This window comes from Sus scrofa, chromosome 5 (genome assembly GCF_054392235.1).
Source record: "Sus scrofa isolate SSC_HxYL_T2T_F1_AM1 chromosome 5, Sscrofa_HxYL_maternal_Yorkshire_Landrace_v2.0, whole genome shotgun sequence".
In the NCBI taxonomy this organism is placed as follows: domain Eukaryota; kingdom Metazoa; phylum Chordata; class Mammalia; order Artiodactyla; family Suidae; genus Sus; species Sus scrofa.
Genome location: NC_139387.1, coordinates 21,853,183 through 21,878,592, shown reverse-complemented (window position 1 = coordinate 21,878,592; position 25,410 = coordinate 21,853,183). Strand labels below are relative to the sequence as shown.

General features: G+C 41.7%; 1 protein-coding gene across 6 annotated transcripts in view; it reads left to right on the top strand.

The window, feature by feature from the left end:
- CBX5 (chromobox 5) overlaps nt 1–24,888 on the top strand; it is a 38,439-nt gene extending 13,551 nt beyond the window's left edge. For 3 of the 6 annotated variants that reach the window (NM_001444335.1, NM_001444337.1, NM_001444336.1), the window contains 4 exons: nt 5,805–5,983; nt 11,000–11,186; nt 14,384–14,484; nt 16,415–24,888. In NM_001444335.1, the coding sequence (NP_001431264.1) occupies nt 5,847–5,983; nt 11,000–11,186; nt 14,384–14,484; nt 16,415–16,565 (576 nt within the window). In that variant the 5' untranslated portion in view covers nt 5,805–5,846 and the 3' untranslated portion in view covers nt 16,566–24,888. Of the gene's footprint in view, nt 1–3,797; nt 4,131–5,577; nt 5,615–5,804; nt 5,984–10,999; nt 11,187–14,383; nt 14,485–16,414 lie in introns of those variants that run through there. The other 3 variants (XM_085024663.1, NM_001444338.1, XM_021091744.2) reach the window with 3 other exon arrangements.
- Nucleotides 24,889–25,410: the final 522 nt, after the last annotated feature.

Below are 25,410 nucleotides of genomic sequence, written 5' to 3'. Positions count from 1 at the left end.
AGGCTGAATTCTCACCAGATCCCTGGTTTAGGTGTTTTCCCCCAGTGCTCTGAGGCCTATAAGGTGAATTTGCCTTGTGTCATTTATGTGAAGCGTTGGTGGACCCTGCCTGCTCTTTCTCATGATCTGATGGGCAGTTAAATTGCTGGACTGTCTATAGTTGTTGATGCCTTTACCAGAGAGTTCCTGTGTATGTTTAAGAAAAGGCTAAGAGTTGTTATGTCTGTACGACTAGAAACTTGAGAAGCTGCTCACCCTTTCCCATGGAGATTTCTACAAGGATAATAAGGTTGTGTGCAGAGGCTCAGCCCTTCTTCCTCTGTCATGGTATCAAGATTCTACCTTAATCACTCCATCATCCTGCCAGCCATGTCTCATTTCTCACACTGGAAAGCTCCCTCCTCCCAAGCTCAGCGTGAACCACCAGTCTCGATGCTTTATCTGGTCCAGGCACTAGCCCTTAAATTGTCCGTCTGGCTTTGTGTTTCATTTGACCCTAATACACTGGGTCACGCTGTCTAGAAGAGAATTATGTCCCCTCCGATGTCTGAGTGCATTTCTCATTTCTTACTGCTGCTCCTGAGCAGATCTGTAACTTCAAGGTTAAGATAAGACACATTCCATCAGAACTATGTCGTCATCCTTGCCAGCTTCTGATCTGTGACTGTCCAGGAGATTTACAAGACAATTGCATGCCATTCTTTACAGAATATTATGGTTGGACTCTGACTCTTGGCATCAGGCCCAATTTGATTTGTCAGCTGTTACAAAACCCATTTCCCAAAGAGAGAGGGATCTTAGCCTTGTGCCTTTTAGGCGGTTCTTAAGAGTGGGAAGGAAGGACTTGATCTGGCTCTTTATTTCCTGATTTTTTTTTTTCTTTTTTAGGGCCGTACCCACAGCTTATGGAGGTTCCCAGGCTAGGAGTCAAATAGGAGCTATAGCTGCCAGCCTACACTATAGCCACAGCAACTCGGGATCTGAGCCACGTCTGCGACCTACAGCTCACAGCAATGCTGGATCCTTAACCCACAGGGATCGAATCTGTGTCCTCATGGATACTAGTCAGATTCATTTCTGCTGAGCCACATCAGGAACTCCCTTTATTTCCTGATTTTTTTTAGGGAAAATTCAATTTATTGTTGAATTCACTTGTTTTAAGTGTTAATATTGCTGTCATTTTTTCCTATCCTTTATCCCTTCACAGAATTGCTGTTAGCCCTTTCATTCTGCTATCTCCAATGCCTGTCTTAGTTTCAAGGAATAAGAATTTTGCCCTTGGAGTTCCCGTCGTGGCGCAGTGGTTAACGAATCCGACTAGGAACCATGAGGTTTCGGGTTTGGTCATTGCCCTTGCTCAGTGGGTTAAGGATCCAGCGTTGCCGTGAGCTGTGGTGTAGGTTGCAGACGTGGCTTGGATCCCGTGTTGCTGTGGCTCTGGCGTAGGCCAGTGGCTACAGCTCCGATTCAACCCCTAGCCTGGGAACCTCCATATGCCACGGGAGCGGCCCAAAGAAATAGCAAAAAGACCAAAAAAAAAAAAAAAAAAAAAAAAGAAAAGAATTTTGTCCTTGAGGGAAAGAGTATCTGCCTTTTCTCTGAAGGTTATTAGTTTACCAGCACCTAGTTAACAAAGACACTGTTCTTCCTTGCTGTCTAACAAACATGTTGAACTGCAGGAGTTACTGCATGTGATATGATTTAATGGCTTAGGAATTTGGAAGGTCCCATTTTTCCTGCCTCTGTTGTATTAGGTCCTGTAATATTTTTTACAAAAGCTTCTCTTTGAAGGCCCTTTGGTTTCAATATAAACTTACTTTTTCTCTAGGAGATAGGCAATGGAGATTTATTTGGTCCATTTTAGTGATTCTGGGGTTAGAGCTAAAATTTATTTACTCACCATCACACATGGCAAGTTAATCACAGAATCACAACCCCGATCTAATTCTTGTGGCATTATTTAAATATCCGTTATCTACAAAAAGTTTTAAAAAGTTAGGAAGAGTTGAAATGGGCAGTTTTTACTCACATTTCCTTATGGGTCTATTCAAGTTTGAAGAAATCCTCTATGGATGAAAACTGTCCACTTTGCTCTCATGTCCTAGTATTTCTTCTGATAGCCAAAATAGTCACGATTATATTTTTCTCCTCAACGGATCCTTTGCTTTTTTAAAAAATTAACATCGGCACCTGCAGCATGTGGAAGTTCCTGGGCGAGGGGTCAAATTGGAGCTGCCCCTCTCAGCCTGTGCCACAGCCACAGCAACACTAGATCTAAGCCCCATCTGTGGCCTGTGCTGCAGCTCAGTACCAGATTCTTAACCCACGGAGCAAAGCCAGGGATTGAAACTGCATCGTCACGGAGACAATGTTGGGTCCTTAACCTGCTGAGCCACTCTGGATTCTTTGCTTTTGATTGTCCCTTTTTCTTAATCTTCTGTGACAGCAGCCTCTAGCTCTAAAGACCCATGTCTGTCTGTAAAGTAGGGCAGTGTTTTGGAGATCTAAAACATTCTTTAGGGGAGTTCCCGTTGTGGCACAGTGGTTAACGAATCCGACTGGGAACTGTGAGGTTGCAGGTTCGATCCCTGGCCTTGCTCAGTGGGTTAAGGATCGGGCGTTGCTGTGAGCCGTAGTGTAGGTCGAAGACACGGCTCGGATCCGCATTGCTGTGGCTCTGGCATAGGTCGGCAGGTACAGCTCTGATTGGACCCCTAGCCTAGGAACCTCCATATGCCACGGGAGTGGCCCTAGAAAAGACAAAAAATAAAATAAAAAAAATAAGACATTCTTTAGGACCAAGAAAAAAGAAAATTCATGGGACTGCGAGTCTCTTGAGTATTTCTTTTGTCTCAGTTCTCCTTTTCTCAAGTATTAAGAATCCTTACTATATGAAGCTTTAAGTTATATTATATAATTTAATGTTCCAGGTGCATAGTAATTATTTTAAAATATGTTTTATAACATCACAAGAACAATTAATGAGGAGTTCCTTGTTGCACAGCAGGTTAAAGATACGGCATTGTCATCTCTGCAGCTCAGGTTGCTCCTGTGGCTTGGGTTTGATCCCTTGCCTGGGTACTTCCACATGCCAAGGGTATGGCCAAAAAAAAAGTTAAAAGAACAACTAATGAGAAGTGGTTTTAACAGTAATGGTTATGACTAGATGCTCCCTCTACCCTCTTTTAAAAAATCTACTTAATTAAATTTCTTCCTAGCCTTAATTTCAGTTGAAAGGTTCTTTGGTAGCCCTTCAAGTCTCCAGAATCTGTTTCTTTTTCTAGTAATCCCCCAAGAGAAGGAAGTTGTATAGTATCTTTGAAATACTTCCCATTCCCAGGTCCTCCCCACACCAACAATTTTAATTAACTGTTCAGTGACAGATGGTAGAAAAGGCCTTGTCTGAAATGTTTCTGGAGGGCTGGATTAGGGGGTGGGCAGTTCATTCTGATCATGTGTAGATGGATTTAGCTTTTCCCTGGCGGTCCCCCCTTCTAGTTGAGCTATAATCCTGTTAGTTGATCTTAAAATGCTATTGATTAATTCCCAGTGTTCTTAAAGGAATAAGCACAAGTTTTGGGTTTAAAACCCTGGAGCCAGTTCTCTAGAGCTCTGAAGCCTTAGCCTTGAGGCCAAGGGAGGTACCTTCCAACTTCTCCACCCAGTCTTCACTGAAAAGGAAAGTTAAGCCTTTTAACTTTTCCGTTTGCCTTTCTCCCCCTAGTCTAGTACTGCTGCCAGTTGCCATGGCAACGGACTGGGACAGCTGCGCAGTGGCGCCTAGGCAGCTGGGTGGGGGCGGGGGAGCTGCCAGCCCGCCAAGCCCCAGACCTGGGAGGGGAGGCCCCTCCTGTTAGCCCAGAGGGAAAGAAAGAACTGGGGCGATCCGGTAGGTAAAGGAGGGAACCCCCATTCATCTTCTACCTTTGGGGCTCCTCTTCTGCATGAAGGTATAAAGGGAGATTTTCCTCTTTCCTCCCTCAAACTGAAGAACACATATGTAAATCCTTGTTTTTCCTTGTGAGGCAGGGGAGGCCATAGCCACAATGCTTAACTGCATGCATCTAACCCGGGGCTGGTTTTAACCCCAGCGCTCTGACCTAAACTGCTCAGCTCCCGGAAATTCCAAGGTGAGTGGGGGTGGGGGTGGGGTATTCTCCCTGGAATAGGACATTTCCTGTCTCTGGTGAGGTTGGAGGCTGCTTTTATTTTAAATAAATCAGATTTTTTTTTTTTTTTTGCTTGAAGCTTAGGACTTTCTTCTGAATTCATGGAAAAATTATTTTGAAACCCCTTACCTTAACATTCCTCTGCTTTCCCACCCCACTTCCAAGTAAAGTATTTTAATAAAACCATAGTTTTATTACAGAACAGTAAGGGGCACAAACAGTATTTTGGGTGGGCAGACCTATTGCTAGTAAGTTCTGCAGGTATGATTCCCAACTGTATACTCTTGAAATAATTCCCTAAATCTTGCCAATATGAAGTAAATCGATAAATGCAACTTTTTATGCTACTTGAACAAAATTCTGAGATTAGTAAGTGGCCTTCCCTATTCCTATGGTGGTCTTCTGATCAGGATGGAAATATTTTTTGAGTGCTGAAAAATCTTTAAAGATTACGGCAAGATAAAAATGGAGTTCAGCTAAGAAAACAATTCTGCTCTGTAATCCAGATTCTAGGCACCATTTAACATGGTTAAGGAAGAAGTCTTAAAAATGGGTATGGTAGCAACAATGTGGGAATTTTAAAAACTAGAATCTCTGTTGAGTACCCCCTGGTTGTGCATATTTCTGAGCTTAACTCAATTTCCATTTGTGTTGCCTTGCTTCAGCTTTCCTTGGGCCTATGAATGGTTCCTCTGTGTTTTGAGCCTTCATGTTGATGTGAGTCTGGGACCAGACTTCTTTTCCTCCTCCTCTTCCTTTGGCCCAGAGTCAACTCCAGTTAGAGGAGAGGTACCTCCTTAGTATTTGGATTAGTTGAGCCTTAAGAATTACTGAACAACCCAATGACTAATTTTGATTTTTAGGACTAAAAATTTATTTCTCCTCCCTCCCTGCCTCCTTCCCATGCCCAAGTGAAAGAAGAGGTTTAGTGTGTTTGAGATGTCAGCCTCACTTTTGTGAGCTGATGGATGCTCTGAAGGGACAGGCTCAATTTGTTTAAGGGAAATGTCCTGAATCACTGAAAATGTGGTGAAAGATGCCCGAGCAGGCATTTTCTGTGCTGCTAAGAGACTGTTCAAGGCGCTCAGAGCAGAGGAAAGTTAAATTTTGATGGCTTTTCATTTTTTGTTTCTTTTTTATAAAGAACCTTAGTCACTTTGGAGGGAAAGGTTTTAGTTCTGTCTTGGTTCTTCTAACAGAATGTTTTTCCACATTTTCCAACGAGTTTATGCCTTGTAAACAGTTACAGAAGTATCCAAGACTAAAATCCCACACACTACTTATTTTTTGGAATCTGAAATTAGAAGAGTTAGATAATTGTGCCATCTAATAATTTTGATCTTGTTAGCTGAAGAGAAAGTTGTGGTTTGGAAAGTGAGGATTTACCTGTTTTTGATTAAATTCTTAGGACTCATCTATAGAATGCCTCAAGACCCAAGAAAAAGGTACATGGAAACTTTGTTTTCTAAGTGAATATATAATTTATTTAACATTCAAACTTTGTTAAGGTATGTGCAATATGGCAGTTTTATAGGGGAGCTGCTTTGTATTATACCCCCTGCATTCCATCAAGAAGAGACAGAAAATTTTAACTGCTCACCTGGATTCTGACCGTTATGTCCTTCGCACTTGCAGGAACCCGGTGGCCTTAGTCCTTCAGGTGGAACAGCGTGAGACATGGGAAAGAAAACCAAGCGGACAGCTGACAGTTCTTCTTCAGAGGATGAGGAGGAGTATGTTGTGGAGAAGGTGCTAGACAGACGCGTGGTTAAGGGGCAAGTGGAATATCTGCTGAAGTGGAAAGGCTTTTCCGAGTAAGTACATTCTCTCAGGCTGTGAGACTTTGCACCCGTGCACCATCACCACCGTCTTTGTCTGTTTCTTTCTCTGCCAGCACTCCTTTCGTAAGAGTCAGAAGACACCACAGTAAACTAAGCAAAGTTTCCCCTTTCTTGGAGCAGATGTTCTAAAGAGAAGGCTTTTCAGAGGCAGTATAGTGACTTTAGGAGAGTAGACATGGGGCTGGATTGCCTGGGTCCAGATTCTTGCTCTACCACTTCTAATAAGAGCTGAGTGACCTTGGTGAAGTTTCTTAATCTTTTTTCCTCCTCTGTAAAAGAGGGATAAGAAATAGTATATAGCATAGAGATGTTGGGGAGATGTGTAAAGCCTAATACATCAGTGTAAGTATAAACTGTTATTATTACTATTCTTTTGGATATAACTAAGCTAAAGTACATACATTTAAGCAAAAGGAGGAGGTCCCTTGTGCCTCAACAGAGTAAGGATCCAGTGTTGTCACTGTTGAGGTGATGGTGAGGGTCACCGCTGTGGCTCAGGTTCCATCCCTGGCCTGGGAACTTCTGCATACCAACAAAAGAAACAAACAAAAAGCATAGCTCATAGCTTTTCATAATGATCTTTGGACCTCGAAAGTATCCTAGGATGAGGCACTCATCTTAATGAGAGGCTTAGATCTGAGACCACATTTCCCCCAAATATTTGTTTTTTAAAATTTCAAACCATATATACAGCTGAGGCAAAAAAAAATTGAATGAACACTCAGATACACACCACCTAGTTTCTACAATTACCTTTTTTTTTTTTCCAGCTGTGCCCAAGGCATTTGAAAGTTCCTGGGCTAGGGATTGAACCTGTGCCACAGAAGCAACGTAAACTGTAATCTTTCCCTTTATCCCTCAATGTAGCTTTTTTTTTTTTGCTTTCTGGGGCTGCACTTGTGACACATGGAGGTTCCCAGGCTAGGGGTCCAGTGGGAGCTATAGCTGCTGGCCTATGCCGCAGTCACAGCGACATCAGATCTGAGCCTCGACTGTGACCTACACCACAGCTCACGGCAATGCCAGATCTTTAACCCACTGATCGAACCCGCAACCTCATTGTTCCTAGTTGCATTCATTTCCACTGCGCCACGACGGGAACTCTGTTCAATTTAGCTTTTTAAATAATTTATTTTAAAGACTTTAAAACCCCTCTTTTTAAGTTAGTTATGATGATACTGAAGTGTTGACCATTTAGAATTAGGCGGTAACTGACTTTATGCTGACATGCTGAAATAAATTTTTTTTCTTTTGGAATAAATAGAACTAGACATGTTGGAGTTGATGGTTCAGTGAGTTAAGAATCTGGTGTTTTCACTGCTGTGGCGTGGGTTTGATCCTTGGCCCAGGAACTTCCACATGCTGTGATTTCAGGCCCCCAAAAAACCAAAAACTAGACACATATTGAAGCGTAGAACAGGTAGCTTGAGAAGTGAAATACATGAAGCTGTGTAATCATTAGGCATTTTGCCTTAATTTCTCATTAGTTCTCTTCCCAGGATGCCTGATAACAAAGAACGGATTTTCTTAGAACCCCAGTGAGCTGCTAGGAACTGGTTTAGGCTCCCTAGAGTGGTGCTGTCCAATAGAAATGTAATGCAAGCCACATATGTAATTTTAAATTTTATGGTGGCTACATTAAGACAAGTGGAATTAATTTTAATAATGTGTTTTATTAAACACAACACATCAAAATGCTACTTCAAAATTAATTAATTTTAAAATTATCAGTGAAATTTTACATTTCATGCTAAGAATTCAAAATCTGATGTATATTTTACATTTTATAGCACATCTCCATTCATACTAGCCACATTTCAAGTGCTCATTAACCATGTGTGGCTAGTAGGTACCACGTTGAATATCACAACTTTAAAGTGTGAGACTTAAATATCATGAAAGATTGAATGTTTTCACAGTATCTTTGGACAAAGGAATGATCAGGAGCCTTTGGATTATATCTAAAATTATTGTTTCATGTGGAGCACTGCTGGTGTTTGGGCGGGGGGGACGGTTCATACACTGTACGGGACTTAGCATCTGTAGCACACAGAACACCAAATGTGGGTAGCACAGCACTCAGAATATTTCCATATTTCTAGAGTGATTTCACAACATCCTCTAGAGATGAGAACTGTGAATTTGAGGACCTAGGGTACTAGGAAATAGGAATTTAAATACACCTCAAAAAAAATTTTTTTTTTTTTCCCTTTTTAGGGCTGCACCTGAGGTATATGGAGTTTCCCAGGATAGGGGTCAAATCAGAGCTGTAGCCATCGGCCCATGCCACAGCCACAGCAACGTCAGATCCAAGCTGAGTCTAAGACCTACACCACAGCTCATGGTGATGCCAGATCCTTAACCCACTGAGAGAGGCCAGGGATCGAACCCACACCCTCATGGTTCCTAGTCAGATTCGTTTCCACCACACCACAATGGGAACTCCTCACCGTAAAATTTTAAAGGTGTTTATTTGGCTCATTGTATCACCACTGGAAATTCCTGGGCATTTTGAAGACTTTCAGGACTATATAATTGAGCTCCAGGTATCTTTCACAGATAGAAGAGGAAGAAAAGGTTTAGGGTTGATGGATTAAACATTTGTCCTTACTTTGTCAGAAATACCTGGAGTTTCATTTAAGACTGCCCCAGCAAATTGTGCCCCTTCAGCCTTGTCTACAACTCAGTACCTACTGCTCACTAGGCAGTGGACATATTCTATTTCATATGTCTCTTGAATTCTCATAACAGCCTTTAGAGGTATTTTCAGTTTATAGATGAGGAAATTAGTTGTTTGCCAAAAGTAACATAACTGGTAAATGCTGAAACAAAGATCCAGCATCAGATTTCTTTGGTGTTAAAGCCCAGATTCTTTTTAAATTATACCGTGATGTCTTTTGGGTGAAAAGTGGTTAATGTAGACACAGCAAGATACAAATATGGTGGGAAAAGGGATAATCTCATTTAGAGGACTGGCTTTCCTTGCTTGAACCAGAGACTCTCCTACCTCCACATCTGCTTGCTTATTGTGCTGCAGTGTTGGCATGCCTCTTGATTTTGGCACCTTAATTTCTTCTGGGATAGTAAACTATATAGTTTGTGGATTTGGGGGGAAAGTTATTGTATGAGGAAGATTTTTTTTTTACCGAAAGAAGAGCTATGAGGGAGAGGCTTTTCCAGTTTGGAAATAAATTTTGTCTCATTCTGAAGCTCTTTTTGCAGAAAGTTGAAGTCTAGAGTAAATATCTCAGATTTTTCTATTCTGCTTCTTATTTGAGTTGAGTTTTTATGGCGTTTGTTCGAACCATTTCTATCTAAAGATACCTTATTTAAAAAAACAAAACCAGGTGTTCCCATCGTGGCGCAACAGAAATGAATCTGACTAGGAACCATGAGGTTGTGGGTTCAATCCCTGGCCTCACTCAGTGGGTTAAGGATCTGGCATTGCTGTGAGCTGAGGTGTAGGTCACACACATGGCTCAGATCTAGCGTTGCTGTGGCTCTGGCATAGGCCGACAGCTATAGCTCCAATTAGACCCCTAGCCTGGGAACCTCCATATGCCACAAGTGTGGCCCTAAAGAGACAAAAAAACCCAATAAAATAACTAAAATATATAGTGCATAAATGTGAAAAAAAAAATTCTTAAGTCATTGAAGGGATTATAGAAACTGCTTCTATGATATCTTTACAAAGTGTCTTAACATAGCTAGTTCTGTTTTCCTCATAGTACAATTCCCTTGATCCAAGTTTAGTTAGATATAATTATTGAGTTTGTATTTTTTTGTGCTTATCAGTCTAAAATGTATTTGGACTACCTAGAGACGATAGGCTTGAATCCAGAGCTTTGAACTAATGCAGTCAAAATTCCAGTTTTGAATCTTTTCCTTCTAATGGTATGCCTACATTGTAATGCTTTAAGCCCATATTGCTTTTTTTCTAAGTATTTTCGATCTTCTAATAATTTGTTGACATTTCTTCAAAATATAAGTCACATATTTAGGATAATATAAACTGGACAACGTATTAGATTTTCCTCTCCAGGATTTGCATAGACGATTATATGTATGAAATCACATTATTTTGCCACTTACAGAGCAGAACTCATATTTGAGTTTTTGTTTTTGTTTTTCCTTTTTATGGCTGCACCTGCAGCATATAGAAGTTCCTAGGCTAGGGGTCAAATTGGAGCCACATCCGCAACCTGCACCACAGCTTGCAGCAACGCCATATCCTTAACCCACTGAGCGAGGCCAGGGATTGAACCTGCATGCTCATGAACACTGTGTCCGGTTCTTAACCTGCTGAGCCACAATGGGAACTCCCAATGTTTGAGTTTTTAATAGCTTTATTGAGACATAGTTTATATACCATAAAATTCATTTATTGGAGTTCCCGTTGTAGCTCAGCAGAAATGAATCTGACTAGTATCCATGAGGATGCAGGTTCGATCCCTGGCCTTGTTCAGTGGGTTAAGGAATCGGTGTTGCCGAGAGCTATGGTGTAGGTTGCAAACGTGGCTCAGATCCCGAGCTGCTGTGGCTGTGGTGCAGGCTGGCAACTGCAGCTCCAATTTGACCCCTAGCCTGGGAACCTCCCTGTGCCATGGGTGCAGCCCTAAAAAGCAAAAAAATAAAAAAGAGCTTCTGGAGTTCCCTTTGTGGCCCAGTGATAACAAACCCACCTAGTATCCATGAGGACATGGGTGCCATCCCTGGCCTCAGTGGGTTAAGGATCCGGCGTTGCCCTGATCTGTGGTGTAGGTCACAGACGCAGCTTGGATTCTGCTGTGGCACAGGCCAGCAGCTACAACTCTTGATTTAACCCCCTAGCCTGGGAACCTCCGTATGCCGCAGGTGCAGCCCTATAAAAACAAAAGAAAAAAGAAAAAGAATAGCGCTTCTTTTCTTGCCTACTTGTCTTCTTTAAATAAGGCATTGGATTCCCCCCCCCTTATTTCTTTGCTTTTTTTCTCCATTCTTCTTGCCCAGGGAGCACAATACTTGGGAACCTGAGAAAAATTTGGATTGCCCTGAGCTAATTTCTGAGTTCATGAAAAAGTATAAGAAGATGAAGGAGGGTGAAAATAACAAACCGAGGGAGAAGTCAGAAAGTAACAAGAGGAAATCCAATTTCTCCAACAGTGCTGATGATATCAAATCCAAAAAAAAGAGAGAGGTAAGCTTTATTTTCCTTTTTCCTCAACAACCTATTTCTTCTGCCACTGTGGCTCCCCCTTCCCCCCAAAAAGGGCATTATTTTGGTTGTTTCCCTTCTCTGGATGGCTACAAGGTAAATTGTTGAACAATAGAGCGTCCAGGGAGATATGTTGATTGACTACAGCGCCCCCTCCTGACTGAGTGAGGAACATAATATGAGTCCTCTAAATTGGGGTTAAGGTGGGAAAATGAAATCCTTGGAAAACATCTCATACTCTGCCTTATTCATGAATACAGGCAGAGTTATCTTAGAGTCTTTGGTGAATTTTGTAAGGATAGAAAGGAACTTTAAAATGTCTTACCATTTCACTTTTTTCTTTCGTGCCAAAATTAACACTTATTTTCAACCCTTTATAATTCTCTGTCTTTTAAAATTAAGGTGAAATCCACAGAACATATAGTTTACCATTTTGAAGTGTACAGTTCAGTGGCATGTATATTCCCTTCTGATCCTACTATGTTTTTACATTAAATAAGAAATTAGTTTTCATTTTCCTTTTGGATGTTTTTATTGTTCAGTTTGGAAAGTATGTTTATGAAATTTTGGTTTAATTCAGTTGCTTTGATCCTTCTGATCTTTAGCTCTCAAGTAACTAGCCATAAGCACTATTATTGCCTCTCTTCTTTTTTCATTTATATCTTTTCCATCTGTACACACATATACAGATAACCCACCTCCCCAGCTTCTACTGCTTTCATTTATTTCAAGGCTGTGAAGCCTTTTGTGGTGAAAGATGTATCATACCCTTAAAGTTTAATAAAATAAAAGCATAAGTCTGCTTCTGAATCTTGTAGTGTCACTGCCATAAACATCCCTATTTATCTTCGTTTTCCTTGGATACCCATGTTTCTAGAGCATCAGTTCTGAGCCCTGGCTGCACATTAGAATCACCACAGGAGGTTAGGGGACAATGCTTCAAAAAACTCCACTGCCCAAGATAACACCCCAGACTAATTAAGTTCAAATTTCCGTGGATTGGACATTGTCATCAGTGTTTTATAGAGACTTGCACAAGTGATTCCTGACCTCCAGAGGAGAGAAAATGGGAGACCAGCTTTCCAAAAAGAATGGAAATAAGAGTGAAAGATTGGAGGCTCCCAGTGAAAGTGGATTCTAGGTTTTTGTCTGTCTCCTTATTTGTTTCCATGATTAATTTTATTTTTTACAATCTTATTTTTAAAACTGCCCTGTTCTGATGAGGTGTGTATAACATTTGATATAGTGTACTGATAAATAATTTGAGAATGCCTTCTCTTCTCTAAGGAGCTAAGATTTGATTCTTTCTTTTTTTTTATTAGTCCTTTGTATTTTGGTTTTGTCATTTGATTCATTTTCTAGCTAAGTAAAGAGACTGAAAAACAACACAGCATAAGACCTGTATAGCCATTTGTGACATATAGTTTGTATTTCCTCAACTTACAGTTTCTCTCCTTTTAAAAATGAGCAATCTGACTTTGAGCCACTGGCCAGTGTAGAGAGTTTCATTCCTAGGCCAGGTTCTGATGCTGCTGACCTTGAAAACCACCCCCACATGTCCCTTACATTGTAATGTTCATCTGGGGCCCCTTGACAGCATTCTCAGCAGTGCTGGCGGCTGTCAGGTAGGCAGCTGGGAAGATGGGTGATTGTGTGTTTTAAGGGTGCAGGAGGGGATTGCGTTTCTTTCTTTAGACCACTGCAGAAGAAATTTGTTAGTCGGCATTATGCCTGATTTAAGATTACTGCCTGTGTGATGATTTTAGCATTTTCCTCGCCTCGGCTCCTTTTCAGCATCTCGAACATTTTTCTTTCCTTCCCTCCCTATGTGGCAAACTGTTTTCAGCCGCCAGCTATGATTTACGACTCAGTTCGTGCGCCAGCATTCCAGCTGTGAGCAGCTGTGTGCACATCTGGGAACCTCCTCCTTTTAAGCACCCCCAAAAGAGGCTATGTTTTTAAGTCTGTATGTCCCCTGATCCATGCGTGGAATTTCCTTCCCAATGTTGGATTCTGGTATCTTTGGGGACCACCTGGACGCTGAATGCTTTGTATCTCAGAAGAAAGCAAGGCGAATATCAGAGCAAAGAGATTTTATTATGAAAATCAGATATCAGAGATTTAGTTCAATTGGGCAGTCTTTCTAAATCTTTTTTTGTATTGACACTAAATAAGCTTGCATTATCTTCCATAAAAAGGTTTTTTTTAATTACCTGGTTTGTATAAAATTTCACCATTTTGCTCTCACAAGTGGCAGCACACCTGAATCAGACTCTAATGCTCCTTGTCTGGACTGCGTGATTATCGTTTGACCAAGTCTGAATAATTCCTTACAGAATTATCAGTCTAGTTCTGCTCTCTTTTTTTATTTTTGTTTTTTTCGGGGGGCTTTTTTTGGCTGCAGCAAGCAGCAGCTTAATGTGGGATCTCAATTCCCAGACCAGAGATTGAACCTGGGCTGCAGCAGTGAAAGCGTGCGTCCTAACCACTAGACTACCAGGAAAGTCCCCAGTTCTGCTCTCTAATGCAATTGATCTATCCCCTTCAGGAAGGGATAGACATAGACCAGGGCCTCTTCCCCAAATGTGTGGGTGTTACAGTATGTGAGCTCTGAAAAGAAATTTTCTGTTTTATGATAATGCCTTGAATTATCCTTATCTCTGTTCTTCCATAAGCATAGATGACTCTGGGAAAAGAAGTATTAAAAATATTGGTCAGTGTTAGGTGAACTAAAAGTCTAAAAAAATAAAGATTAAGAGGTTTTATATTTGAAGTTTATAAAATGAAAAAGGGTTTCTTTCAGGTAACCCCTGTGGACTTGTTTATCAACCCAGAAGGAACAATTTAGCAGTAGTCCATTTATAATAACAAGATTAAATGAGGGGATAGAGGATTTTCTATATGATGACTCCAGAATATTTTAAAGGATATTAAATAGTTTTAGGGGCCACTCCAAATCCTTTGAAGGAATACTGGAAGGACAGCTGCAACTTCCTGTAGAAATATCTCTGTCACTGGCTGATGCAGTATTGTATTTAGATCCTAAGAATTTTATGAATTGGTGACAAAAGTGATATCTAGTGATATTAACTTAGGTTGTGCTTTGTTGAGCTGAGAAACGGGAAGGTTTTTTGACTGTTATCTCCAAGCTGTAACCTTTCTTCATCTTCTATTTATAGCAGAGCAATGATATCGCTCGGGGCTTTGAGAGAGGATTGGAACCAGAAAAGATCATTGGGGCGACAGATTCCTGTGGCGATTTAATGTTCCTAATGAAATGGTGAGAGAGATTGGGCCTCACTCTGCAATTGTGTTTCTTTGCCAGTGACTTGAATTTGTACGGAAGATAGGGAGAGAAGACTGAGTAATTTTGATTAAGAATTTTGATCGTCAGGGAGCTAAATTTTTAGCTGATACCAACTGTCAGTATTAAATGGGAATTATAGTTCAGAATGGATTTAAGACATTTGAAAGCTTTAGTATTAAGCCAAATTATAATATATTAGCACACATACTAATGTGTAGATTTGAGGTAGGAAACATATAAACATGACCTAACCATTTAATTTACACAGTTGTGAATCATTTACCATCAGACCACGAGCCTGTGGCCATGGAATAGGAATTGAGTGAGGCTTTCTGCCATCACTGAGGACCAAGACCACTCAATAATGTCTAAAAGAGAAGAGTAATCTCAACAAAAAGCATTAAGAATAATACTGGCCAAAGCACAAATTATTTCATCCGGTAGAGGGAATGGATCTTAGAGGAAAGTATAGTTACTTCCCCTCAATTTGGTTTCTTAAAGACAGAGTGATTTATAGTGTGGCCCTCACTACCTCTCTATTTCCAAGTGTTCTGGGCTTGTAATTTAAGTTTGGTCTCTAAATAGAGAGTTCATGCTACAGTGCCACTAAGGAAGCTAATTACCTTAGAAGTTGTATAGTCAAGAGGTTTAATATTTTATCTGATCGAAATTTTGTTGGTAAATTACCCAGAAGTCTGTATTTGAAGAATCACTATACTCTGTCTGCATAAGGAGCTGTATTGACTGCTTTTCCCACTCAGCCATATGTGGTACTTATGATTTACATTCACATGTTAACTAGCTTTTTCCACCACAGTCCAAATTTGGGTAGCTGCTCTTAGCGATGTGTTTCCCTCCCCACCCCCCTTCTCATCCATAATGCTTACCTCTATGAATTCAGCATCTCTGTTTCCTAGGAAAGAGGTTAGCTGTCTTTGCTCACATCTCGGTGGGATTTTAATTTAAAAATTTTTTCTTTCTTGATTTGGATTTCTGGTTAAGGAACTTACTGGATTTCTTTTTCATATTGTAATTGAAATTTGCATTTAATGCCTACATTTTATTTTAGTGACTAGATTTTACATTCGTCCTCACTCTGTTTTATAAGGACTGTTGCTGACCGAAATTTCTACTTTCTTACTGTTCTAATCCACAGTTCTGACCAAAAGGATGAGTGTTTAAAAGGTCACGCAGGAATTCCCCTACTGGCTGGGCAGAAACGAATCTGACTAGTAACCAAGAGGTTGAGGGTTTGATCCCTGGCCTCGCTCAGTGGGTTGAGGATCCGGTGTTGCCGTGAGCCATGGTGTAGGTCACAGACGCGGCTCGTGTACTGCATTGCCTGGATACCGTGGCTGTGGCGTAGGCTGGCAGCTGTAGCTCCGATTGGACCCCTAGCCTGGGAACTTCCATATGCCTCGGGTGTGGCCCTAAAGAGCAAAAGCCAAAAAATAAATAAATAAAAGGCCACATGATGAGGAGAGTTAGGACCTTTCAATGATCCAGATGATCCAAAAAGTGGATTGAGCAATTTATGCTTAATCAATAGGGCTGAATGTAGGTTTGATTGTGTCTTTGCTCACATGCTCATACCCACACATAAAAATTATGGGAGCAGAATTTATATAGTAGTTTAATTTTCAGCCTTTTGGTTAAGCCTGCTAGGTTTCCCATCTATTCTAGCTTAAGTCTTCTGATGTGGTAGTCGAATGATGTTTACTAACTCGATTCATTTACTTAAATTTCTCCTTGAAAATGTGGGACTGTTAGGATCCTTTTCCCTTTGAAGTCAAGATGGAGAAGAAATCAAGTCAGCTAAATCATAATTTAATGACATAAACCTGTGTTTGGACACTCTCTCACCTTTCCTCTCATTCTAAATCTCATAATTCTTTCTCTCCAGGAAAGACACAGATGAAGCAGACCTGGTTCTTGCAAAAGAAGCTAATGTTAAATGTCCACAAATTGTGATAGCATTTTATGAAGAGAGACTGACGTGGCATGCATATCCTGAGGATGCGGAAAACAAAGAGAAAGAAACAGCAAAGAGCTAAAGGAGGGGGTGGTCTCTGTCATTTCTCTTTGTACATAATACATTCACCTTCCTGCCTCCTCTCCCTTCTACCCACCCCCTTCTATCCTAAACACATCCATAAAAAATGTGCTTATCACTGTGCTCCACAGGAGAAATGTTGGTATTGGTTCTCTTGTAACATAACTGATGGTCTGATTCATGATAAGTGTCTCTCTGTGAAGACCAGGCATTTACATACTGTGTGTAATTCCCACAGTTTTTTCCTTTGCCCTGCTCTCTTCCTTCTGCTCCCCTGTGACCTCAAGATGAGTTTTAACTTTTTAATCACTTTAGAGTTTTGATCTTCAGGGTTGGTTGCTTTTTAGATGGGGGATTTTGTTACATTGATGAAGAATTTTGGTTTCTTGCTTTGGCTCTTAGAACACGTTGATGACCAGCTAGCCTTTGTTTTGAGATGTTGGGATGGAAATGATGTTGCCCATCTTTTGAAAAAGCCAATAGCAACTGCCTACCTGTTGGGGCTTCCCCCAACCTCATTCAGCTCTACCCAGGAGAATACAGGGTTTCTGGTGTGGTCTTCTGGGCCACCCTCTGTTGTTCATCCTCACCCATCCTCCAGAATAGCTCCATCCTTTGGAGGACTTGAAATTTTACATTCAGATTTGTCAAGGCACTCCTTTTAGCCCCAGGACTCTTGGCCTTGTTTCTTAGCTGTCCCTGATTCTGCTTCTGCAAGTTGGTGTAGTCTGTCATAAAATGACAAAATTATTAACTGTGGAGATTTTTAGCTATTAGTACATGAGGATGGTGGGGTAGGATACAGTTGTCTTTATTATCACATGTGGTACATATGTATTATTTCCTTTCACCCCTCCCATTTGGGCTATGTATTTATGTAGGTGTGAGTGACTGCCTGGTGCTTGCTTGTGCCAAGGTGCTAGGCACCCTCCAACCCTGCCAACTTTTGTGGCCTCCCAAAGCATTCCTGTTACCAAAGAGGCTTCAAACCTGACCCTCACTTCTCAGTGGACCCACGTTTCTCCTCCATGCCATTATTTTCAGTGGGGAATTCTTGGAGGGGAGCCATTGGCCACCATATCAATTTTAAATATTCATAGTGTCTATAATCATAAGTTTCCTGCTTTGTTGACTCTTGGATTTGCCACCAAGAGTCCCCAAAGTATTAGTGCTCTTACTTTTTTTCCACCTTTAAACTCGTAGTGGTATCTTATTTTTTCAGTGCATTTCTATGGAAATTATCACCTTGGAGAGTGACAGGCCCCGGCATTAATTAGCATGTTGACACAACCTCTCCCTTCTTGGCAAGATAGTTCTCTTTTGGCTTCTTCCTGCTCTGCCCTTATATGTAGAGATTATTTTTCTGATTATCTCCTTCTGCCTTTGTTCCCCAAGAAATGCCCTACTTCTCTTTACCCTTTTTTTCCTCATAATTGAAGGGGGCTAGAGAATCAAGACTAAAAGTAATAAGGAAATAGCAGGGTTTTGAGCATCCTTGTCCCAGCCCAAAGCTGAGGAAATATGAACAAATGCTTGAAATAGCCTTAACTCTAGAGTTCACCAGCCATTGAGGTGGTTTTTTGGGTTGCTTTTGATTTTTAAAACATACAGCTGTCTGGCCAGGAGTGTTCAGTCATTTCTAGATTATTCAGAGTAATGAGAATGGAGAGATTGCTCCAGTCTACAGACGCGCTGAATGATATGCAAATCATACACCCATTCATAGCATTTGTTACCATTGCTTCCCTGCTCAGCTGCTGATTGAATTCTGTGTGCTCGTATAAATTACGTCAAAAATTATACTGCACAGTTGAGAAGACAGCTGTTGCTGCGTGACATGACAGGCCAGAACAATGAAGCTTTTGGCTTCAGCCATCCAAGAAAATCTTTCTGAATAGTAATGTGATTGGGTGAGAACTCAGCCTATACCTCAAGTGGGTAGGAGTTTTATCTCCATCTTCCTTAACTCTCTGAAGGAATTAAAGGCCTAGATCGAGTGCTGGATAATTGACAGTTGTTAGGACTTAATCTGATGGGCATCTGAAAGAAAGAAAGGATGGTTAGGAAAGAGATGTTTCATTTATAAGTAACTAAGGATATCAATTGGGGTGTACTAGGATAGGGCAGAAGTAGGCCAGAGCCCCCGAGGAGGTGATCTGGGCCTCTCAAGTTTGTAGGTGGAAAAAATGACAAATTATCCATGTAGCCAGGAGCAATGGGCATGTAAACAAACTATAGTGACCGTATTTTTAGAGCCCAAATCTAGCTTGTGGATAAAGCACATCAGAACTATTTGGTCCTGAGAGTAATCCTAAGAAACCTGGGACACATGGTTGCTGATGTTAGAGGTAATGTTAAAGACATTCGTCAAGAATCTGGTTTCTTTTGGAGTTCCCTTGTGGCATGGTGGGTTAAGGATCTCATGTTGTCACTCCTGTGGTTTGTTGGTTCGCTGCTGTGGTGTGGGTTCAATCCCTGGCCTGGGAACTTCCACATGCTGCTCAGTGACTTCTATAGGAATGGAGGGAGCCAGTGACCAGTACTGACCTTAGCCTTTAGCAGAAAGGGAACGAGATGCCTGCCGGTGCCCCCGACATTTGTTAGTGCTAGGCAGCTGTCCAGGCCCTTGGAGAATTGCAGCCTCAAACAGAAACCTGTTTTCATGGGGCTTTCTCCTCTCAGAAGGGTTAACCCTGGGCTAAGCACTCCTAAACATCTAGGTGTTGGGTGCTCAAAATATATTTTTCCTATGTTAGGTCCTCTTTCAAAACATCTCTTTAAGCTGAATTTCTGGTAATCAGCATTCAAGGGTTTCGCTTTCCACAGAATATAGCAGAACTTTGACCAGCAGAGTGTACCAAGGTCAGTGCAGCTGCTTTTCTGAGCCCTGGGCTGGGCAGAGGCCCTCCCATTAAGATCAGCTGTTAGAGAAGGTCAGCCCTGATGGACGCACCCATTTTTAACCTGGAGAGACTCGGATCATCTTTCCTCCAGCAGTCGGGCTGTTAGTCTGCTTGGGAGAGCGTGGACCTGTGGTGTTCCTTGACTCTCAAAAGTCTGGATGATCCTTGGCTATCCCCCAGTCATATGTCTGTATTCCTTTTTGTCGGTGGTGAAAAGTTGGTCCTGTTCCTGTAGCTTGGGCAGTTTTGATTATTCCTAATTCTTCATTCCTGTGCTATTGCCTACCTGCAGTCCGCTTTCCTTATCTTCAGGCCATATCCTAGGGCCTTGGGGAAGGGGCTTGTGATTTTCATCTTGTGATTTTGTTGGTTCTGTGTTTAGCCCAGCTCACCTGAGGTACAGTGAGGGGTCAGAGGGATCTGTGTTTGGGCTAGGGAGTGATTGTCTTTGTCCTTAGAGTTCTAATTCAAGGGCCTAAAATAAGTTTGCACTGATATGAGAATTGCACAAAGGGTTATGTCACTAGATTTGAAATGTGGAAATGGTTTCTCACAAATTAGGTCAAAGGAAAAGCTTGTTTTTCACCCTTGACTCCATCCTTTTGGCTTTGGTTTGAAGATTGGTGTTGAGATCTGTACTTTTGTAATCAGACCACCAAGCAAGCTTTACTTATGTCTGGGCAGAGAGGGAAAGTGTCAGGTTTCATTTTGGTTTTACCACTAATAAAAAAGTTAGTATTCTCAAAAATAGAGATATTACCAGCTTTGTACCCAAGAGCCTATGCTTGGAATTGGGCGCCCCCTACCCCTACCCCCCACAGCACACAGTTAATCTTGGTGGATTTGTATTGAGGCATCCACATTTCAGCCACTTAGTGGGTCAACACTGATTTCATTCAACAAGCATTTTATGGTGCTGGGGATACAAAGTTCAAGAAGATACAGTCTCTGACCTCAAAAGATTTTCATACTGGTATGGGATGAACTGACGGTTAATAGTTTAGTGTAATAAATGCTATAAATGGGTACACATTTCAGATTTAGGGCAGAGACAACTGGTTGGTATAGGTTGTGGCCCTAGAATAAGGGGGGTGACAAATTGGTTCATGTGTAGGTAGAAAAGACCTGTGACCTTGGATGAACTGAGCTAACTGGCCATAGAGAGACCACAGCAAAGGCTTGCTTTATTCCAGAAAATAAAGGTAACCGAGGGTAGTCAGGAATACTGTCTGAGAGAGAAAACAACAGGTGAGTGAGTGGGGGTTGAGAACCCTTGGTTTTGGTCCCCATTGTAGGCTCTTTGCCCAAGTGTTTAATGTTTTAGTTAATCCTTGCTTGTGGAAAGTATTAACTATGTTGCAGATCCAGTTATGTATTGTTACCTTATTGTATGAGTTGTTCATACCTTTTTCAGTTTCTCATCCCTTTTGAAGGAATTAACATGAAGCAGGCTTGAAGCCTAAAACAGGGACATATTCCAATGACAAAAAGATTTGCTAAAAAAAAAAAGCATCTTAGGGCACATCTGGTAACACCTGGGCATCTATTCTGGGCAGTATAGTTTTACTTAACCACTGCAGGATGGTGATTTCTAAGCAGAGACTTGCATCAATTATGTGAAAACCTCTCCCAAAAATACTTATGCCCTGGAGTTTTGGATTTAATCAATCTAGGGAGGTCCAGGGTGAGGCCTAGCCCTGTTAGGAAGAGTCTGAGCTTAAGAAATGTCTTAGTTCTGACCATGCGACCATGGGAAAAATGATACTTTTCTCTGCCTGGGTAATTGAGAAGTGGGTAATTGAAAGTTGACTAGATTTGGAAGCCAGAATTCCCAAGAATTAGAATAACTGTTTTAGAAAATTAAAGAGTGATGGTTCTTTGGATAGCTCCATAAAAATTTCTAGTTTCTTTTTGCCTGTGCTGAATTTCTTGAATTTTAAACTACCTCATCTTGTCTTTTTGGAGTTACTTCAACTTGTTGCCACTTAAACATCATGCTTGACTGTGGTGGTGGTTTTCCAAGATGGACTATTTCCTGTTTGCTGAGAGCCTGTTTTCTTGCCTTTTATCCTGATCCTCATTTCACCTAACATCAATTCATATAGCTCCTCTGTCAGAGAAATATTTTAAGATAGTTTAGCATCTTGGCTTATGGGAAGAAAGTGATCCTCCAATGCTATTTGTCTCTGAGGTCAGTGAGAGAAGGAGTTAAAACAAGATGCTGGGGGAGGGGGGAGAACCTGCGCTGGAGGCAGCCAACAAGGGAAGAGCCATTAATTAAGACAATTTCAAAGTCAACTGATTGTGATCATTAATGTCACAATAGATCAAAACCTAATTATCACAGCCTAGGTAAGAGCCATCAGTATTAATCAGAAAATCTAATAGGAAACTATTATCAAGAAATTAGGCCAAATTGAATGCAATGAACTTTTTATCTTCTCTCTCCTCTCTTTTTTTTTCTTTCTCTCTCTCTCTTTTTTTTTTAATTTGGCAATGCCCCCAGCATTGGCAGATGTGACCCTCACAATTGACCCAGGCCCCAGTAGCCAGTTGGTCATGCTTTTTGAAAAAGTCCAGCAGACTGAACCTGAACTGTCTCTGCTGCGTTAATCATTCTTGAACTTCCTCATCACCTGGACTTGTCCAGTGTGATCTGCAATCAAGGGAAAAGGTTTCAGTGAAAAAATATAATTTAGGCCTTGGGGTGGTTGGCCCTTCCTGGAACTGGAGTGTCCCTGGTGAACATTATACTGTGTGTATTGATGAATCCTTTGAGCTTCTCATCATGTACATAGGGTCCTGTTGCTCTGGCTACTGCAAGTGGGTACAGAGTGCCTGGAGATTCTTCAAGAAGACCTGAGAAGATAGAATTTCATCATGTCACAGCACTTTTAAGTCTCAAGTCAGTGTTTCGCAGTTTCCAGTAGCTTTAGGATTTGATTCTCAACCAGGGCTGGCTGTGGTTTAGTATTTTCCCCCCTAGTTTTAGGATAAGGGTCATAGTGATTTCTATCAGAATCCAGTGTAAATCCAGAGGGAGGGGGGAAGTGTTTTCCTTTTGTCTTTCTAAGGAGTCCTGCCTCTGGCAGGAGGTAGGAATATTACAAGAGTCTTCTGACTAGTTATAGAGAGCACTTCAAACCCTCCCCCTAAATGGAAAAGTATCATCATTTATATCCTTAATCTTGAGCTGTTTGTGAAGATACTGCAACTCCTGAGGTTGAGCTGAGGCAGAAAGATTGGAAAGTGTGGTGGGGAGAGGCAAGCAGCAGCAGGGGTGAAGGGGTGTTGGTGGTATTAGGGTTCCTGAGCTCCTAGCTTAGCCTGTAGAGAATGTTGCTGCTGCCACCGCTGTTGCTGGCCCTTCCCCACCAACCTTGCAGCTCAGAGCACTACCCAGACCACCACTGAGGAAATGGTGCTTGGCTTTCTGCTTGAGCGTGTGGTCTTGCTTTATTCTGAATTTTAGCAATTTGGGTTACTTAGTACAGAACTTTGAGAAATTGATGTGACTTAGTCCTTCGCCTCTTAGGATGAAGCGAGCATTTCTGTACAGAAGAATTCATGCCCTTAATGTTTTGAATGTAATTTTGTTTTCAAATCGTCCATTAACACATGACTTTCAGAAGCAGTTTGCTGCTTCTCCAAGGTTCATTGCATATGCTAGATAACTAATAGGCCATCAGTTAATATTTGTGGGTCGATTGAGTTCATCTAGTTTGTAGTGAGGTGTGCCTCCCGACTCCCTTTTGCTCCCAAGTGCATGGGAGAAGTAAAATGCTCTAGGGAGTGGAACAAGAATTGAGTGGATGCAGACTCTGTGCCAACCTCCTCAACTGATTCATAATGGCTGACCTTGGGCAAGTCACTCCTTTCAATGCCTCAGTTCCCCATCTGTCAAATGGGGGTAATAATACTGACTACCTCACAGGGGTGTTGTGAGGCATTGTAAATCAAAATTGATAGAATACTTTAGGGTCCTCAATGGAGGACGCCTTGAGCCGAAATCCAGGCCTGCCATAGGCTTTTGTCCTCACTGAGCTGTCCCAAGGTTGGAACTACTTAGTGACCTCGGCAAGTTCTCTGCCCCCCACCCCTCATCAAAGCTGCTAGTTCAGATGTTGACAGTGTTTTCAAGAATGTTGGCGTCTTTTGATAGTCCAGACTGACTTAGGATGTTATGGGGGAAGGCACTTAGTATTTTCTATGGCTTGCATCCACAAAGAGAGGCTGTTTGAGACCCAAGAGCATTGGATTAGGGAATCAGGGATGCTCCTGCTTGTTTCTCTGCAGGTTGGGAACTAAGGTCCTGTACCCCATGGACTTGGAACAGACTTGGGCCGTCTTGGGAGCAAAGTGCACACAGTGGGTTTGATTTATAACTTTGCTTTTTGCTCCCTGAACTGATCTGAGGTCGGTTGGATCACTTCACCCCTTCGTGGTATCTGTACCCAAGCCTCCCTGCCCCCCATGAGAACCAGCTGGTTCAATAAGCATAACCACTTTCTCCATCCCCCACCAAACAAGAGCCACATTAGAAAAAAAATTTATTGGAGATATACTTAACATTCAGAATTGGGCATTGATACTCCTGAAAACTTCATCCAATTCACTGTACTCAGCATCTGTCATCTCTTTCTCAGTGTCTACAGTTTGAACCTGACTTTGACCTTTTTTCCCCTCTGGTTTGGGAAAACTTTGGACACTTTCTATTTGCCCAGGTGTGGGCTCAAGAGCCTTACTATCCATCTCAGTTTAGGGGCTCAGCCAGCTCCTCTTCCCAATAGGGCTCTTTCCCTCTCCTTGACCCTAGATGTGTAACCCCTGAAAAAGCACAAGGTCCCGGCCCCTTGCTGCGGTCCCATTTCGGTTCTCGGTGTTTTGTGGACTCTGCTCCTCTGTTCACTGCAGTGGCGGCACCAGGCGGTTCTCTGGAGGATGGAGAGAGCACAGTCTGACATCCTGCCAAGCAGCCAGGAGTTGATACGCCCATGGCCCGCAGGCCTTCCCTCCCCTTCCCTCAGGATGGGATCGAATAGACATGAGAGGCTGGGTTTCAGCGCTCTGTACCATCCTGAGTAGCAAACAAATCACACTTTGTAGCCAGATTTCTGAATGGAAAAGTGGAAAATTGAATTCTCTATGGACCTTTTTGGTTTGTGGGGGAGTTTTGGTTGTGTTTCCTGGTTTTATTTCAGCCAAACATGTCTGCTTTTGATTTTTTTTTTTTTTTTAGGATAAGTGATATATATATATGTTCGCCTTTTAAATGTAAATGTTTAAAAGTAGGCAATTTATGTGTTTCCACAACTGACATCTGATGCAGACCTCATTCTCTCCCCCTCTTCCACCCTCCTCTTTTCCCTCTTTTCATACTCTTGTATTGGTTCTAATAAATGGTTGCTTTTCAAATACGGATCCTGAGTAGTGGTTTGAAGATCTGGATCTTAGGCTTCTTCCTTAATTTGGGCCCCGAATGTCAGCTGGTAATCGCACGTGTGTTTCCGAAAGCTGGGTGACTTGGAGGAAGGACAAGGGCTTTTTTTCTAAGGATCGTTGGTCTCTGACTTTGTGAGACCACAGGGTGGCGCAAGCCTGAGGGAAAAAGAGAACAAGCATCCTGTTCCTACTCCATTCCCTTAACCCCTTCAGACTATGGCTTCATGGTCCAAGTGGCTCAGAGAATAAATATTAACCTTTAGGAACCCAGGGACCCCTTGAAAAATCAGCTCCTGGTTACGAGAATTTGCAGAAAACCACATTGACAAATAATCTGAATCAGTTTTGAAAACCCCAGTATATGTGAGTTTATAAATGTAACTATTTTTTTGGATTTGCTTCACAAATGCCAAAGAAACTGAGGCCTTAATGATTGTTAGTCATGGTGGGGGTATGGGGGTAATTGGAAGCTGGCTTAGGAAGGAAAAGGGAGTGTGTGGA